Raw genomic sequence first — 16579 nt, forward strand, 5'->3', positions numbered from 1 at the left:
AACCACCACAGCTGATGCTACAGTTGACACTACTACAGATGAGGGAACAGTGACATTATTACAGTTAAGGCAACAGTTAACACTATTACAGCTGAGACAACCGTTGACCCACCGCAGCTGATGCTAGCTGTTGTCACAGCTGTAATAGTGTTAACTGCTGCCTCAACTATAATAATGTCAACTGTTGCCCCAACTGTAGTGGTGTCAACTATACCATCTGCTGTGGTGGTGTTAACTGCTGCCTCAGCTGTAACACTCTCAACTGTATCAACAGTGGTAATAATACCAACTGTAATCTCAGCTACAAGGATTGACTGTTCCCTCAGCTGTAATGGATCAACTGTTGTTTCAGCTGTTGTAGTCTCAACTGCTGTGCCAGTTTTTGTAACGTCAGCTATTGTCTCAACTGTAAAAGAGTGAACTGTAATGTCAGTTGGAGGATTGGTTGTCAAATTTCATAGCATTTAGAGAAGTAAAATTCAGGATTTACATAAATTTGGAAATGTAAGTACATGGTATCAGTAATGGTGATCATGAAATAACCAGATTATTGTAAAACCCATCTAGTTTACAAATGTTTTCAGGGAATGAAAGCTGCCAGTCCAGCCTACATGTGGCTCCAGACCCCTCGTTAAGGTTGACTCAAATGTTTTCTGAAAGGGATCAGCAGACCACTCAGTTCAAAGGACTGTAGAGTTGGACAATAAATTCTGATTTTGCCAGTGATGTCCACACCTCATGAACAAACGAAAATAGTTTCTGCTGCAGTGGTGTCAACCATGGCTCAAGCTGTACGTGTGGCAGTTGTAACAGTGCCAATTGTTGTATTAGGTGGCAGCTGTTATATTAAGTGTTGCTGTGACTGTTATAAAAGGAATCAACTATATTTGTGTCAGTCGCAATAGTGTCAGGTGTCATAGTGTCAGCTGTAACCAGGATACTAACACCAGCTCCTTTGCTGACCATTCATCATTTTGTCCTTTGCCAAGAACAATTCCTCAGTAAACTGGTGCAATGACTGGTTAACTCTTGTGTTCAACGCCAGCTGGCTGCTCTCATGAGCTTCATCGTTCTGCACCTTGTTGAACATACTTAAAGACACACAGTCTTGGGGGTGGACATAAGATTAAAGCTTGTGTTTATTCAATGAATCCCTGAGTAATTTGCATCCAATGAAGTGTTGCAGTTTTGTGGGCAATCATCCCACAAAGCAATTGACATTTTATTTGTGCTGTCTTAAATTAGTAAATTGGTTTATTATTGTCACATGTACCGAGGGACAGTGAAAAACTTGTCTTGCATACCGTTCATACGGATCAATTCATTACAACAGTGCTTTGAGGTAATACAATGTAAAACAATAACAGAGTGCAGAATAAAGTATTACAGTACAAAGAAAGTGCAATGCAGGTAGACAGTAAGGTGCAAGGTCACAACGAGGTAGATTGTGAGGTCAAGAGTCCATCTTATCATACTAGGGAACCATTCAATAGTCTTATAACAGCGGGATAGAGCTGTCCTTGAGCCTGGTGGTGCGTGCTTTCAGGCTTTTGTATCTTCTGCACAATGGGAGGAAGGGAAGAGAGAATGACCAGGATGGGTGGGGTCTTTGATTATGCTGGCTGTTTAACTGAGGCAGTGAGAAGTGTAGACAGAGTCCATGGAGGGGAGGTTGGTTACCCAGGGCTTGTGCTTGGAGGAGACAAGCGAGTCCCTAATCTAAGCTTCCCTGAAAAATATCTCTGCTGGCATAGCAGTGCTCCCTCTGTAACAGTGTGGCCTATAGAGATTTGTTTGAGGGAGCTCTGTAATTGATAACGCCGAGTGATTTTTGCATTAGTGAGACCCATTGTTCCCTATGTCCAAGCCTGCCTAAAACATTGAGAGGGTTGTCAATCACGGTGCTTCAGGAGCCGGAAGTGCCACCTCTATTAAAAGCTTTCACCTCTTTATATAGGATTTTGTCACATGTTCCTATTGCTATTGTCTGCCGGTATTATACATTTTTGTAGAGCCTTTATCTTGAATTCAAATCGGAGGACTGGGAAACATTGAAAACTCTGATTAATACTCATAGTTATTTCAGAAAGATAATACAAGACAATCCCTTTATGAGATTAGACAATGCATTTAGAAATTTATATATCTCCATCTTAAATGTATTCTGTGACTTGGCCTCCACTTCCTTCCGTGCTAACAAATTCTTCATGTTCACCAGCATCTGAGCGAAGAAATTTTTCTTCCTCGCAGTCCCAAATTCTTCATCGAGCCCCATACTCTGAGATTGTGACCCCTGGTTCTAGACACCCCTGCCAGGGGAAACACTCTCCTTGCATCCAGTTTGTCTAACTTTTTTGGGATATTGTAGGTTTCAAGTCGATCCCCTGTCATTCTTCTGAACTCTAGTGAATTCAATACCAATACCAATACAAAGCTAGTCGACCTAGTCTCTCCTCATGCAGCAGTTCCACCATCCCAGCCATCAGTCTAATCTACTGCCTTTCCAATTCCCCTTTGAAAGTAAAAAAAACCCTGCAGATCCTGGAAATCTGAACTGAAAACAGAAAATGCTGGAAACACACGGCAGGTCAGGCAGCATCTGTGGGAGTGTTTCTCTCTCCACAGATGCTGCCTGATCTGCTAAGTGTTTCCAGCATTGTCTGTTTGCGTTCCCCTTCAAAAGCCCTGGTTGATTCTGCTTCCGCCCCTAGAGGTAGTCAGTTACAGATCATAACCAATCTGAATGAAAAATATCATTCTCACATCTCCCATGTCTTTTACCAAACAAAATTTGATTCCCTGGGTCCTTAAATCCTCTACTTAAGGGGACAGCTTCCTTTTATTTACCTATTTAAATCCTTCACGACCTTGTATGTTTCAGTGATATCTCCCTTCAAATCTTCTTTGCCCCTATGAGACACAACACTGATGCAGAATGTGTAGACTGTTTGTGTTGCTGCTTCTGTAAGTGGTTAACACAGGCAGATCTATCAACTGAATGTCCCGATTTGAAAGAAAGAGCTCTCAATTAACGGCAGTATCTGGTTCACAATACCTCAGAAATTTACCACATGCTATACTAAGTTCCTAAAGGTACACTTATACTCTCATAACAACAAACAATCTGCTGGAAGAACTCAGTGGGTCAAGCAGCTTCTGTGGGAGAAAAGGAGTTGTTGACATTTCAGGTCGAAACCCTGCATCAGGACTTACACTCTTATAAATTGTGTCTCCCATGAAAAGAACTATAAACCCATGTAAACTGATCAAATCATATGATCAGTTAACTACTGACAGCAATATACTCTGTTAAGTAGAAACCAACTACAAATTCACTCAGTTTCTTGGCCTCTTTGTTCACTGCCCACTTCACTGTAAGCAGAATTTTGGTATCTCTAAAATATGTACTTCAGATGTTGATAATTCCAGTGGATCACTTCTCCAGATAAGCCACATACACATTTGCTGCCACATTTGTTGTTTCAGCATAAAGGCTGTCTCCAGGTTCCATTTTTACAGCCGTCCACAAGCTGATTTTGTCCATAAGTAGGAAAATACACAAGATCACTTGATACAGTAACCATACCTGCACAGTACTGTAATGAATGGCATTAATGAAAGCCAATTAACATGAACAGTTACTTACTGTCTTCCCCTGCCTAATTACAATGGTACAGACTCAGAAAGTCTGAGGCTCAGTGGCTGGTTTTAATAACCTTGAAGTATCAGAAGTATTGTTTAACGGAGTATTGTTGCACAAGTATCAATAGAAGCGATTACTTGTCAGTTTCCGAAGCAACTCTCTTAAGTGGCCTCTCGTGGTGAAACTGTGTGTTCTTAAGAGACAATGGTATCTGATTGCTGCAGGTAGGTTACATGTAAACAGGTTTTTTTCCCCAAGGCTAGTTCTCCTTTGAATTTAATAATATAGGAGTTCATTCATATATACAGGGTGTCCATAGGTCAGGCATTTGTAACCCAGGGCGGGACTGTAAATGTTTTCATAACTCCAAATATTTTGTATTATATGTTCTTGACCACCATCTTCCTGGTGTCACTTGAACACACCAAACTGTTCACATAAAACTTAACGCAGAATCTAATGACTTTTATCAACTGCTACAGTCTGTGCAGTTATATAGAACGTAGAACACTACAGCACAGTACAGGCCCTTTGGCCCACAATGTTGTGCCGACATTTTATCCTGCTCCGAGATCTATCTAACCCTTCCCTCCCACATAGCCCCCTATTTTTCTATCATTCATGTGTCTATCTAAGAGTCTCTTAAGTGTCCCTAATGTATCTGCCCTCACAATCTCTGCCGGCAGTGCGTTCCACGCACCCACCATTCTCTGTGTAAAAAACTTACCCCTGACATCCCCCTTATACCTTCCTCTAATCACCTTACATTACTGGTTGCCATGTCTCTGGTCACTTCTACATATTTGTGTCTCTGTTTTCACACTGTCTTGGACACTGGATCTTTCCTTTTTTCTGCTATCCATTTTGAAGCTACAAAGTCATCTCTTCTGATTCTACCTCTCTGGACCATCTCCAAGGCTTTTAACTCTGCCATGATTACCCTCAGCCTGACTTGCTGAACTCTGTATTTGGCTGACATTAAAAGGCCATGCCTGCTCTGACATCTGCACAGGGTCTTCACAAAGCTTTTGGACTGTCTCCACAATGCATTGTAATCCTCCCTTAAAACATCCGACTTAATTTGTGCATGATTCAAGCCTGTCAGGAATTCTGCAAATAAAAAGTCTTGCTGTCATAAATCAAAAGACTGCAGATGTGGATATCTGAAACAGAAACAGAAAAATCTGGGGATACTCTTCAGGTTAGGCAGCATCCGTGGAGACAGAAACAGAGTTAATGTTTCAGGTCGATGTTCTGATGAAAAGGTTATCGACTTGAGATGTTAACACTGTTTTTCTTGTAGTCTCATCTTCTCCAGATGTAATCAATGATCACTTGCTGCAGACTTTTACTCCTCACCTTATTTGAGGACTCTTGTAATGGCACAGCTTCTGTGAATTGCTCTTTTATACTGTTCATAGGTTCAGGACTCTTCCTCCTAACTGCTTGCTTCAGTGCTTATAAACAATCCTATTGTTCTGAGAAGTCGTGAAGTTGAGAAAGGTCCAGTCAATGACTTTGAATCAAAGGCTGACATTGGGTTGTCTTTCAGCAGCCCCAGACTCCTCTGGAACACCTCACCCTGGCTTTTTCTGACCAGCTTGTTAATTTGCTCTGCAGGTGAGCTTTGCGAGCTTATAGCAACCTCTGCAATCAACTGGAGGAACAGCACCTCATTTTCTGTCTTGGAACCTTGCAGCCTAACGGCATGAACATTGAATTCTCCCACTTTAAGTAATCCCCACCCCTCTTCCCCACACCCCCCCCCCCCCCACCGTGCTTCTTCTCTTCTTCCCTTTCCCAGCCTCTCTCTCGTTTCTACCCCTTTTTTTCCTTTCTCTCCTTACATTTGATCCATCCCTCGGTGGATCTGCTCTCCCCTCCTCCCTTGCACCTACCTATCACTATCTCTTACTTGCATCTACCTATCACCACCTTGTGCCTACCCCACCTCCCCTCTTTTATCCACCTATCACTGCTCTGCGTTTCCCTACTATATATCGGGCTTTCCCTTTTCCTATCTTCAGTCCTGAAGAAGGGTCCTGACCTGAAACATTGACCGCCTGCTTTTCTCCACGGATGCTGCCTGGCCTGCTGAGTTCCTCCAGCATCACAGTGTTTTTCATCTAGATTCCAGCATCTGCAGTCATTTGTTTCTCTAGCCTCTGCAATCATTCCTGTCATCAATGCCTTCTGTCCTCGCAGCCATGATCCTTTCAAAAGTACAGTCCCTCACTCCCAGTGAGTTGATCTGGTCCATTCCCATATTTGTTGGAGACATCTGTCCCAACTGGAAACCCAATAGTTCACCTTCTCAGAGGAGGCTTTCATCTTGTGTGGCCAAAACTCTTTTGCTCTGCCTCAGTGCAGAGAGGTTAAACTCTTTCAGATATTGCCCAGTAGCACTCACATCTACTGTGATGAAATGCTTTGAGAGATTGGTCATGGCTAGAATTAACTCCTGCCTGAGCAAGGACCTGGACCTGCTGCAATTTGCCTACTGCCACAACAGATCTACAGTGGACACAATCTCAATGGCTCGCCACTCTGCTTTGGAGGACCTAGACGTCAGCAAAACATATGTTAGGCTGCTGTTTATTGATTACAGCTCGGCGTTCAACACCATCATCCCCTCAATACTAATCAACAAACTTCAAAACCTTGGCTTCTGTACCTTCCTTTGCAACTAGCTCCTCGACTTCCTCATCAGGAGACCACAGTCAGTGCGGATTGGTAGTAACATCTCCTCCTCGCTGACTATCAACACAGGGTCACCTCAAGGATGCGTGCTTAGCCCACTGCTCTATTCTCTCTACGTTTACAACCGTGTGGCTAGGCACAACTCAAATGCCATCTATAAATTCACTGATGACACCACTGTTGTGGGCAGAATCTCAGATGGCGATGAGGAGGTGTACAGGAGTGAGATAGATCGGCTGGTTGAGTGGTGTCGCAACAACAACCTCGCACTCAATATCAGCAAGACCAAGGAACTGATTGTGGACTTCAGGAAGGAGAGGTCGGGAGAACACACACCAGTCCTCATTGAGGGGTCAGCGTTGGAAAGGGTGAGCAGCTTCAAGTTCCTGGATATCAACATCTCAGAGGATCTATCTTGGGCCCAACACATTGATGCAGTCACGAAGAAGGCACGCCAGCGACTTTACTTCATTTGGAGTTTGAAGAGATTTGGTATGTCACCAAAGACTCTTTGGCCTGGTGTAGAGGCTCTAATGCACAGGATCGCAAGTGGCTTCAGAGGGTTATAGACTCAGCCAGATCCATCATGGGCACAACCCTCCCCGCCACTGAGGTCATCTTCAACAGGAGGTGCCTCAAGAAGACGGCATCCATCATTAAGGACCCTCGCCATCTGGGGCATGCTCTCCTCTCGTTACTACCATTGGGGAGGAGGTACAGGAACCTGAAGACCCACACTCAATGTTTTAGGAACAACTTCTTCCCCTCCATCATCAGATTTCTGAACAGTCCATGAACCCATGAACACCACCTCATTATTCCTCTTCCGCATCATTTATATTTGTAACTTACAGTAATTTTTATCTCTTGGACTATACTGCTACCGCAAATGAACAAATTTCACGACATTTGTCAATGATAATAATTCTGATTCTGTCATATCCTGGTCTACAAAAGACCGACTTGCCACAGTATCATTGGACATCATTATGGTTACTTCCTTAGTCAACAAAATGGCCTTAAATGCAGAATTCTAATCACCATCCTGAACAATAGAAATCATTAAACATTTCCCATTTTCAGAGTCTACCAGGTGTACTGTACCCAGGTTGAACTGTTCAAGAGCAATGCCCCATTGTGACCTAGACAAACACAAACCACTTCCTTAACTGGAAGTTACCTTCTTCAGGAGCTTGCACCAGTGTGCAATATGCCCAACCCTGTGACAATTATAGTACCAGGCCATCTTCAGTGGGAACTTGAGGCTAGGCAGTTCCCATAACATCTATGACAAAGCCTATACACCCACACGACATAAAGTCTCCCTGCCTTTTACACTCATTTTACCTTCTGGTTTCCTGCTGAACCCACTTGTGTCATCGACTGGACTTGGGTGTGAAGAAGACGACCACACCAACAATACTATTCCTGTGGGCTTGTTCCCTGGTTCACCTGAAAATAATGAGCTGAGCAAAATCTCTCATATTTTTAAGCATTACTTCCATACTGTTGTCCATTCTGCAAGCTCTCTTGAACATTATGTCCTCCATGTTAAATGGTTTCACCTGAATTCTTTCATTTGGCAGTCCACAAACATAGCGATCTTACAACACCCACTCTAAAGTCTACTGGAAATGACATCTTCCCACCAGTGTCTTCAGCCTGACCGTGTGTTTGGCAACCATTTCTTCTAGGCTGCACGTGCCAGATTAAAATATCCCTTTAAGGTTTTCACTGTCCTTGCGTGAGACCCTGTCTGTAGTTCATGATACAAGTTGACTCATCTCATGTCGCTGACCCTGCCACCCACAAGATGTCACCTTTGTCTTCTCATGATTCTCTGTTCTCTGTTCCGTCCCAGACCTTGACAATATCACTTGCCTTTCCACTCGTACGTACCCACCCTACCTGTCATTGTCACTGCTGTGAGGATGCTGTTCCCCTTCAAGCTGGAGCACTGTCTTGCTGCTCCTTCGAGCAGCACACCCCAAACTCAGTGCCAGTCTAGGCCCTTTTGTGTTGTTGCTTGCATAATCGGGTAAGGGGCAGAGCCAGCAGTAGAACATCCTTCACTGAAGGCCGTAACTCCTTCAAAAAAGCATTGCCTGCTACAACAATGCATACCTCTCAGTTCTTAAAGGTATACTCACACTCTTGTACATACCTGAGACACAAGAAATTATACATACTCTGGCTTTTCTCGTCCAATGTTATGGATGAAATTCTTCATCCTTGGAAACATTCTGGTAAATGCCTTCTGATACAGATACCCACACGCACACACCAAGGCTCCTTTAGTGTCTGATCTTAATAGCCTACTTTATCCTCAGAGAGACAAGATTGAGGTTCTGTAGAAGCACTAGTGTGTCGTGTACTTTATAGATTTAATTATGTAGAGATATGTGGGTACCATATAACATCACATTTTGTATGTTTGCTGTTGACACAGAAGCTTGCTAAGTGGTGAGTTTAGCTGCTGCCATTTGTTGTACGTGTCTTTGATGTCTTAGATTGTTTATTGCAGTCTGGACATTCCACACAAGTGCTCATTAGTTCTCAGTATTACTTGTGCCTGACCTTGTCATTGCAACTACAGCAGAATCAATCTTTAATACGTGGACATATATTTTATACTAACAAATGCTTACCAAGGCTATTTAACCTGGTACATATATACTAGTGTCACTCACTTTTACATAGCTGAGATCAGGGAGCACAACAATTATAAGAAGTAGAAGCGGGAGTTTGGCTCCTGGTGCCTGCTCTGCCACTCAACAAGATCATGGCTGATCTCCTTATTTTGAGACTGCTTCTAGACTCCTTAACCAGGTGAAACATTCTCTCTGTACCCACCCTGTTGACAACTCTAAGAATTTTGTACACTTCAATTCACCTCTCATTCTAAACTCAGAAGAGGTTTAGCCTACTCAATCATTCTTTGTATGACAGATCCGTCATCTCGGGAACCAGTCTGGTGAATTTTCACTGCACACCTTCTATAGTAAATATATTCTTTTTTTTAGTGAAGAGACCAAAATTGTACACAGTACTCCCTGTGTGGTCACATCACGGAAACCAGTCCCCCCTCCTTCTCGTTGCCTCGGTGAAGCAGCCAACATAATCAAAGACCCCACCAACCCCAGTCATTCTCTCTTCTCCCCTCTCCCATTGGGCAGAAGATACAAAAGCCTGAAAGCACGTAACACTAGGCTCAAGTACAGCTTCTATCCCACTATTATCAGACTATTGAATGGTTCCCTAGTATGATAAGATGGACCCTTGACCTCACAATCTACCTCGCTATGACCTTGCACCTTATTGTCTACCTGCACTGCACTTTCTCTACAGCTGTTACACTTGATTCTGCATTCTGTATTGTTTTCCCTTGTACTACCTCAATGCACTGTGTAATGAATTGATCTGTATGAGCGGTATGCAAGACAAGTTTTTCACTGTACCTCGGTACATGTGATAATAATAAACCAATACTAATACCAATCAATGTCTTATATTACTGTAGTAAGACAACTTTACTCTTGCAGTCAAATCTTATTCAAACATATAAAATCCTAGAGACGGGGCACAAGCAACCACAGATGCTAGAATCCAGAGAAAGGTCACCCTTTATTCTTATAAACTCCAAGGAATACAGACCCAAACTGTCCAGCCTCTCTCGATAGGCCAACCCTCTCTTCCCAGGAATTAGCCTGCTCACTCTCCTTTGGACAGCCTCCAGTGCTTCCATATCCTTATTTAGTTAAGGGAACTAAAACTGTGCTCGGTATTCCAGGTGTGTCCTCACCAATACCCTGTACAACTGTAACAAAACCTCCCTATTCTAAAACTCCAAACCCTTCACAATAGAGACAAACATTCCATTGGCCTTCCTAACTACTTGTTGGACCTGCCTGTTAACTTTTTGTGATTCATGCACTAGAACATCTGGATCCTTCTGAACTTCACACATATATAAGATTCTAAGAGGTCCTGACAGGGGAAATGCTGAGATGTTTCTACTAGTGGGAGAGTAAAGAACAGGGGGATATAGCTACAAAATAAGGCACCGGGTATCAGAATCTTCTTCTCTCAGAGGGTAATGCATTCTTCTTTCAAGAGGGTAGTGAATCTCTGGAATTGTGGTGGAGGCCAGATCAGTAGATATACTTGAGGTTGATAAATATTTGAAAGATTGAGGAACTGAGGGCTCTGAGGATGTGGCAGAGAAGAGAAGTTGAGACCTGGGGTAGATCAGCCATGATCATATTGAATGGCGAGGCAGGCTTTAAGGGACCAAGTGGCCCACCACTCCTCCTCCAACATTCTTGTGCTCTTGCCAGCAATGCCCAGATACTGTAAATGAATTGAAATGCCATACAGCATGTGTCCAGCACTATAAGTTCATTCATCTTCTTTCATGTGTGTGGGATGTCTTTCCATTTCTGATTGCGAGGAATCTCTCACATCTGCACGGTCACTGGTTTTTCTGGCTGTACCTGGCCTTTCGTTCCCTGTTCCTCCCTTTAACACCCCTGTTAAAATTATTTTTGCTCTATATCAACATGTCCAAGATGCGGAGAATTGATTTCCATTGTGGCACTCACAACCACTTGTGTTATCATCTCCTCCAGGTGCTCCAGAACATTTCATAGCTTCTGAAGTGAACTCGCTATTCATTAACACTTCAGGCAAAAGCAGCAGCCAAAGTTTTGCACAGCAAGATCTCACACAAGTAGCTAACTAACAGCTTTAGAGAAAGTAGAAGACCTTTTGGCTCTTGTTGCCTGCTCCACCAATCAGTGAGATTGTGGCTGATCGTACATTTTTTTATTCATCGAAGGGATGTTGGCTTCGCTGGCTGAGTCAGCGTTTAATTGCCCACTCTTAATTGCCCTTGAGAAGGTGGTGGTGAGCTGCCTTCTTGAACTGCTGCAGTCCTTGAGGTGTGGGTGTACCCACAATACTGTTTGGGAGCAAGTTCCAGGATTTTGACCCAGTGATGGTGAAGGAACGGCGACATATTTCCAAGTGAGGATGGTGTGTGGCTTGGAGGGCAACTTCTTGGTGGTGGTGTTCCCCTGCATTTGCCGCCTTTGTCCTTCTAGCTGGTATAATTCTTCAGTTTAGAAAGTGCTAAGAGGTCTTGGTGGGTTGCTGCAGTCGTCTTGTAGATGGTACAACTGCTTCTAATGTGTGTCGGTGGTGGAATAGGTGAATGGTTGTGGATGGGGTGCCTACCAAGCAGGCTGCTCTGTCCCCTGTGGTGTCGAGCTTCTTGAGTGTTGTTGAAACTGCACTCATCCAGGCAAGTGGAGAGTGCTCCATCACACTCCTGACTTGAGCCTTGGAGATGGTGGACAGGCTCTGGGGAGTTAGGAGGTGAGTTTCTCGCCACAGGATTCCTAACCTCTGACCGACCCTTGTAGCCACTTGAACATATGGCTATTCCAGTTCAGTTTCTGGTCAGTGGCAACCCCCAGGGAATTGCGAGTGGGGTGTTCAGTGATGGTAGTGCCATTGAAAGTCAGAGGGTGATAGCTGGATTTTCTCTTGTTGGATATTGTCATTGTCTCGCATTCATGTGGCGTCAGAGAGACACAGGAAATTCTGCAGATGCAGGAATCTGGAGCAATACACACAAAGTGCTGGAGGAACTCAGCAGGTCAGGCAGCATCCATGGAGGGAAATAAACGGTCGACGTTTTGGGCCGAGACCCTTCATCAGGACTGGAAAGGAAGAGGGCAGAAGCCAGAATAAGAAGGTGGGGGGAGGGGGAGGAGCACACACAGGTAGGGGTTAGGCGAGTCCAGGTGGTGGGCGAGTCCAGGTGAGAGGGGGAAGGTAGTGGGTGGGGAAGGGGGAGAAGAAGCGAGAAGCTGAGAGGTGATAGGTAGAAGAGGCCGAGGGCTGAAGAACGAGGAATCCGGTAGGAGAGGGCAGTGGACCATGGAATAAAGGATGGGGGAGGGGAGAAGAGGAGATGGGCAGGTCATCAAGGCGGGGGAAGGGAGCCACAGGAAGAAGGGAAGACAAAGGGGGGGGGGGAGAGACAAAGGGGTGGGGTTACCGGAAGTTAGAGAAATCGATGTTGAGGCCATCAGGTTGGAGACTCCCAAGGCGGAATACAAGGTGTTGTTCCTCCAACCTGCACCTGGCCTCACCAAGTCAGTAGAAGAGGCCATGGATAGACACGTCAGTATGGAAGTGGGATGTGGAATTGAAGTCGGTGACCGAATGTTACTTGCCACCTATCAGCCTAGGCCTCAATATTATCCAGGTCTTGCTGCTTGGATGTTGACTGCTTCATTATCTGAGGAGTCGCTAATGGTGCTGAACATTGTGCCATCATCAGCGATCATCCTTACTTCAGATCTTACATCCACTCTCCCTCCTGATCCCCATATCCTTTGATCCCCTTTCTATTGAGAATCTCTATGATTTAGGCATTGAATGTACCTGACGACTGAGAACCAATGGCCCTCCAGGCAGGAGAATTCCAAAGTTTTGCAACCCTGTGAGTAAAGTCTCTTCATCTCAGTAGTGGTTGCCCATTTCTCCTCAGAGAGCACCTACTAGTTCTGGGTCCTCCAGCCTCCCAGTATCCAGCAGATAATCCTGCCTTTCACCTGCTGTTGGTTGACTAGGACACGAGGAGCACCTTCCAGGGACAGGCTCTGGGATCACTTAACGTCCAGCTGAACTCCAGCTCTGGCTTTGCAGCACTCACTGAGCACTGCAGTGGAGTCAGGTCCCTGGGGAGGGGCTCAAAGCCAAAATTCTGGGGTCAGGAACATTGCAGGTTGAACACCTGATGGAACATCTGGATCATTTCGAATCTCCAGTCCGGGGTGTCCTTTTGGACTAAATGCTTTCGGAAATGAACGAATTTAGGCACAATTACACTGCTAATTCAGGGTTCTTCAGCACTCAAAGATTCAGCTACTTAGAGAGATAAGAAGGAAAAGCAACCTCCCTAAGAGCATGTGCCGTGTATAATGCCGCCAATAAAGTCTGAGCTAGGCTCCTGAAATGATCAATGAATGACCTGTTCAAAATTAATTTACATTAGAAATAACATTAGGCAGTATCTTGGTATTAAACCTGACTGAACTGAGAGGCTGATCTGAGCAGGAGTCCTGGATGAGTGCATGTGTTTTACAACAGAGAAAAGAATCCTTATTTCTTGCATCTGCTTGCTTAGACTCCTGACATTTGGTCCATAAACCGCCCCCATCCCTCCCACCTTTCACCCCTCGCCTCTGTTGGAGTATTTTGTAAGTGGCTACTTTATGTGGACAGATGTGAGGAGTCAGGTGATCAGAGTTAGCAGCTCACCAGCTGGTGTGGCCACAGGGATTGTGTGACAAGGTGGTGCAGTGGTTAAATTACCTGACAGTTAATCCAACGCACTGGGCTGAAAATTCTGAAATAGGAGTTAAAGTCTCATCATGGAAACTGTGGACCTAAATCTCAGTGAGCTAAAGTCATTAATGGTGCCCATGGAAACTGTGAGACTAGTGTTTGAAAACCCATCTGATTCCCAATTATCCATAGAAGAAGGAAATTTGCCACTGTTACCTGCTGTGGCCGGTATATGATTCCATATCCAGAGCAATGGGATTGACTCTTCATCTGCCTCACAGCTTGGGATATGCTTCCAGATGCTCTTGATGAGGGTGGGGGTGGGAGGGGGGGGGGAGGGCTGGACAATATCACCTCCTGCTGGAGAGAGGTGGTCACTTCTAATGACCATTGGCCAGGCTGCTCAAGGGTTGGAAATATCAGTCACTGAAGCCATGACCAAGGCACACAGATTTAATAACCTGGGTCAGAAACAGACACAAGTCTTGGATCAACATTCGTAGGGTGGTCACATGCACATTGGCCCTGGTCCTGAAGGCAAGTCAGACATGGGCTTCCACACTGCTGATCTGATTGCCACTGTGTCCATTATAACCCCAGTAAAGTTAGATCTATTGTTCCCATTCTGAACTCCTTTGTAAATCTTGATTCGTAAATCCTGATTTCTGTAAGTCTTGATTTTATGAAAGGGTTCATCTAGAGCACCTGCCTCTAGACCACCTGGATTAGAGGGCAGGTGCTATAAGGAGAAGTTGGACAAACTTGGGTTGTGTTCTGTGGAATGGCAGAGGCTGAGGGGAGACCTGATAGAAGTTTATAACATTGTGAGAGGCATAGATAGGGTAGACAGCTGGTATCTTTTTCACAAGGTCGAGAGGTCTAATACTAGAGTGCATGCATTTAAGGTGGGGGGGGGGAAGGAAGTTCAAAGGAGATGTGTGGGGCAAGATTTTCACACAGAGTGGTGGGTGCCTGGAATGCACTGCCAGGGGCGGTGGTGGAGGCAGATACGATAGAGGTGTTTAAGAGGCTCACATGAATGTGCAGGGAATGGAGAGATATGGACTATGTGCAGGCAGAAGGGATTAGTGTTATTAGACATAGTTAGTTTAACTAGTTGGCCGAGGGGCCTGTTCCTGTGTGGTACTGTTCTATATTCATCATAATTAGACACCATTGTTAATACTGGATCTGCTGTTTATATAGCCCTAGGAGGGTGCAGGTAAGCTTTGACAACTATCTGCCCAAACCAATGGAATCTCTCTGAGCCTCACCTTCTCCCTGCTCTGCCTCCTTCCTAACGCTCAAAGGCATGTACCGAGGTCAGTATTTAACGGACGATGTACCCAAGAGTGGAGAGTGCTGATGGTGAACGCAGAGGATCTGTAAGCCTCTGCCATGACATTGCCTGGAGTTAAGGGGTTGTGCGATTGGAGTGCTGCCTTTTAATTATTGTTTCTGCTGACATGCTTTGTGGTGATAGCAGTGATAATGGGAAAGTCAACGAAATGCTGTTGTTCCAAAGAGGCTTGCTTTGCAAACTCATTATTATTTTCAAATCCCTGTTGAATTGCCCAGGAGACTCTGGGAATGTTGGCATAGACCTCGAAGAAAAAAATCACTGGGACATAACAAAAAAAATTGACTGGATTTTTTCCAATGTCTTTAAACCTTCCTAATTGTTTTAGTTATTAATAATATTAGTGATGGGGAGAAAAGGGTGTTTGATTGTCAAAGGGGTTTGGAGATGAAAAGTCAACTTTCAGTCAAATTTATTAATCTGCACTTGGAAAGGCAGGGAATAATCAAAGATGGTCAGCGTGGCTTTGAGAGATCCTGTCCGACCAATTTGATTACATATTTTGAAGTGATAGAGAAAGGGCTATGAACCAAATGTTTCTCCGTCCACAGTTGCTGGCTGGCCTGCTGAGTATTTCCAGCATTTTCCATTTTTATATATTCTGAGGAATACTTGTTGACACATTGATCAACTAAGAAAGGACAAAAATAACAGTATGTTATTTCATTCTTCGTTCCAGATCTCTCAAAATCTTGGGAAGCTCTACAGTGAGATGATCTTTGTAAATGGATTTGTGCATTGTGATCCACACCCAGGGAATGTGTTAGTGAGAAAGTCCCCTCAAACCAATAAGGTTGAAATCGTGCTGTTGGACCATGGATTATATCAGGTAAGCCCTCAAATCATTTGGTTCTAAACCAAGTCGGAAGGGTCCGCATCGGAAGGCCACAGCTTCAAATCCTGCAAGCATGTTTGAGTGTAGAAACAAAGACCTCATACATCTCTGGTCCTGTTCATTAGTGGCTGTGCATTCAATTCCCAAATTCCTAAGCTCGTCAATTCCCTTCTTAACCTCTCCACCCTTCTTATTCTCACTTCTCCACCATCAAGACCAATCTTGAGACCTCCAGCTTTGATCAAGCTGTCGGACATCTGAAATAATTTCACTCTGCAGCTTTACAGAATCAGAGAAAATTTGCAACATGGATGAGGCCATTCGCTCTATCACTTCTGCGCTGATTAAAACGAATTACTGAGCCTAATATTGTCCTCGAGTTGTGGGTCCATAGCTCGAAGCCCCTGCCTCTTCAAGTACATGCTGCTGCATTATGAGGGACATGGCATAAACAGGAAATGAATGGAAGCCACAGTACTGGAGCAGTGGCTGTAAGGCCTGAATTAACTAATGGCCTGCTGGGAGCACAGATCTGGAACAGTTCACTTTACATTGGATATGTACCATAAGGAACACAAGATTAAAAGTCTATCAAGAAATGGTGCAGCCTTGAGAACCATTTGCATCCACTGCCTCGAGTTAAAACATCGCCTGGAAATGGATAGGAAAGGTTTAGAGGGAT

At 44.4% G+C, this 16579-nt stretch overlaps 1 protein-coding gene across 2 annotated transcripts in view; it reads left to right on the forward strand.

Annotated features, from left to right (window-relative positions):
* adck1 (aarF domain containing kinase 1) overlaps window positions 1-16579 on the forward strand; it is a 567777-nt gene that overhangs the window by 384700 nt on the left and 166498 nt on the right. For both annotated transcript variants that reach the window (XM_052017675.1, XM_052017684.1), the window contains exon 8: window positions 15742-15891. In XM_052017675.1, coding sequence (XP_051873635.1) covers window positions 15742-15891 — 150 coding nt within the window. The remainder of the gene's footprint in view (window positions 1-15741; window positions 15892-16579) is intronic.

The sequence above is a fragment of the Pristis pectinata genome, chromosome 1 (genome assembly GCF_009764475.1).
Source record: "Pristis pectinata isolate sPriPec2 chromosome 1, sPriPec2.1.pri, whole genome shotgun sequence".
NCBI classification, from domain to species: Eukaryota; Metazoa; Chordata; class Chondrichthyes; order Rhinopristiformes; family Pristidae; genus Pristis; species Pristis pectinata.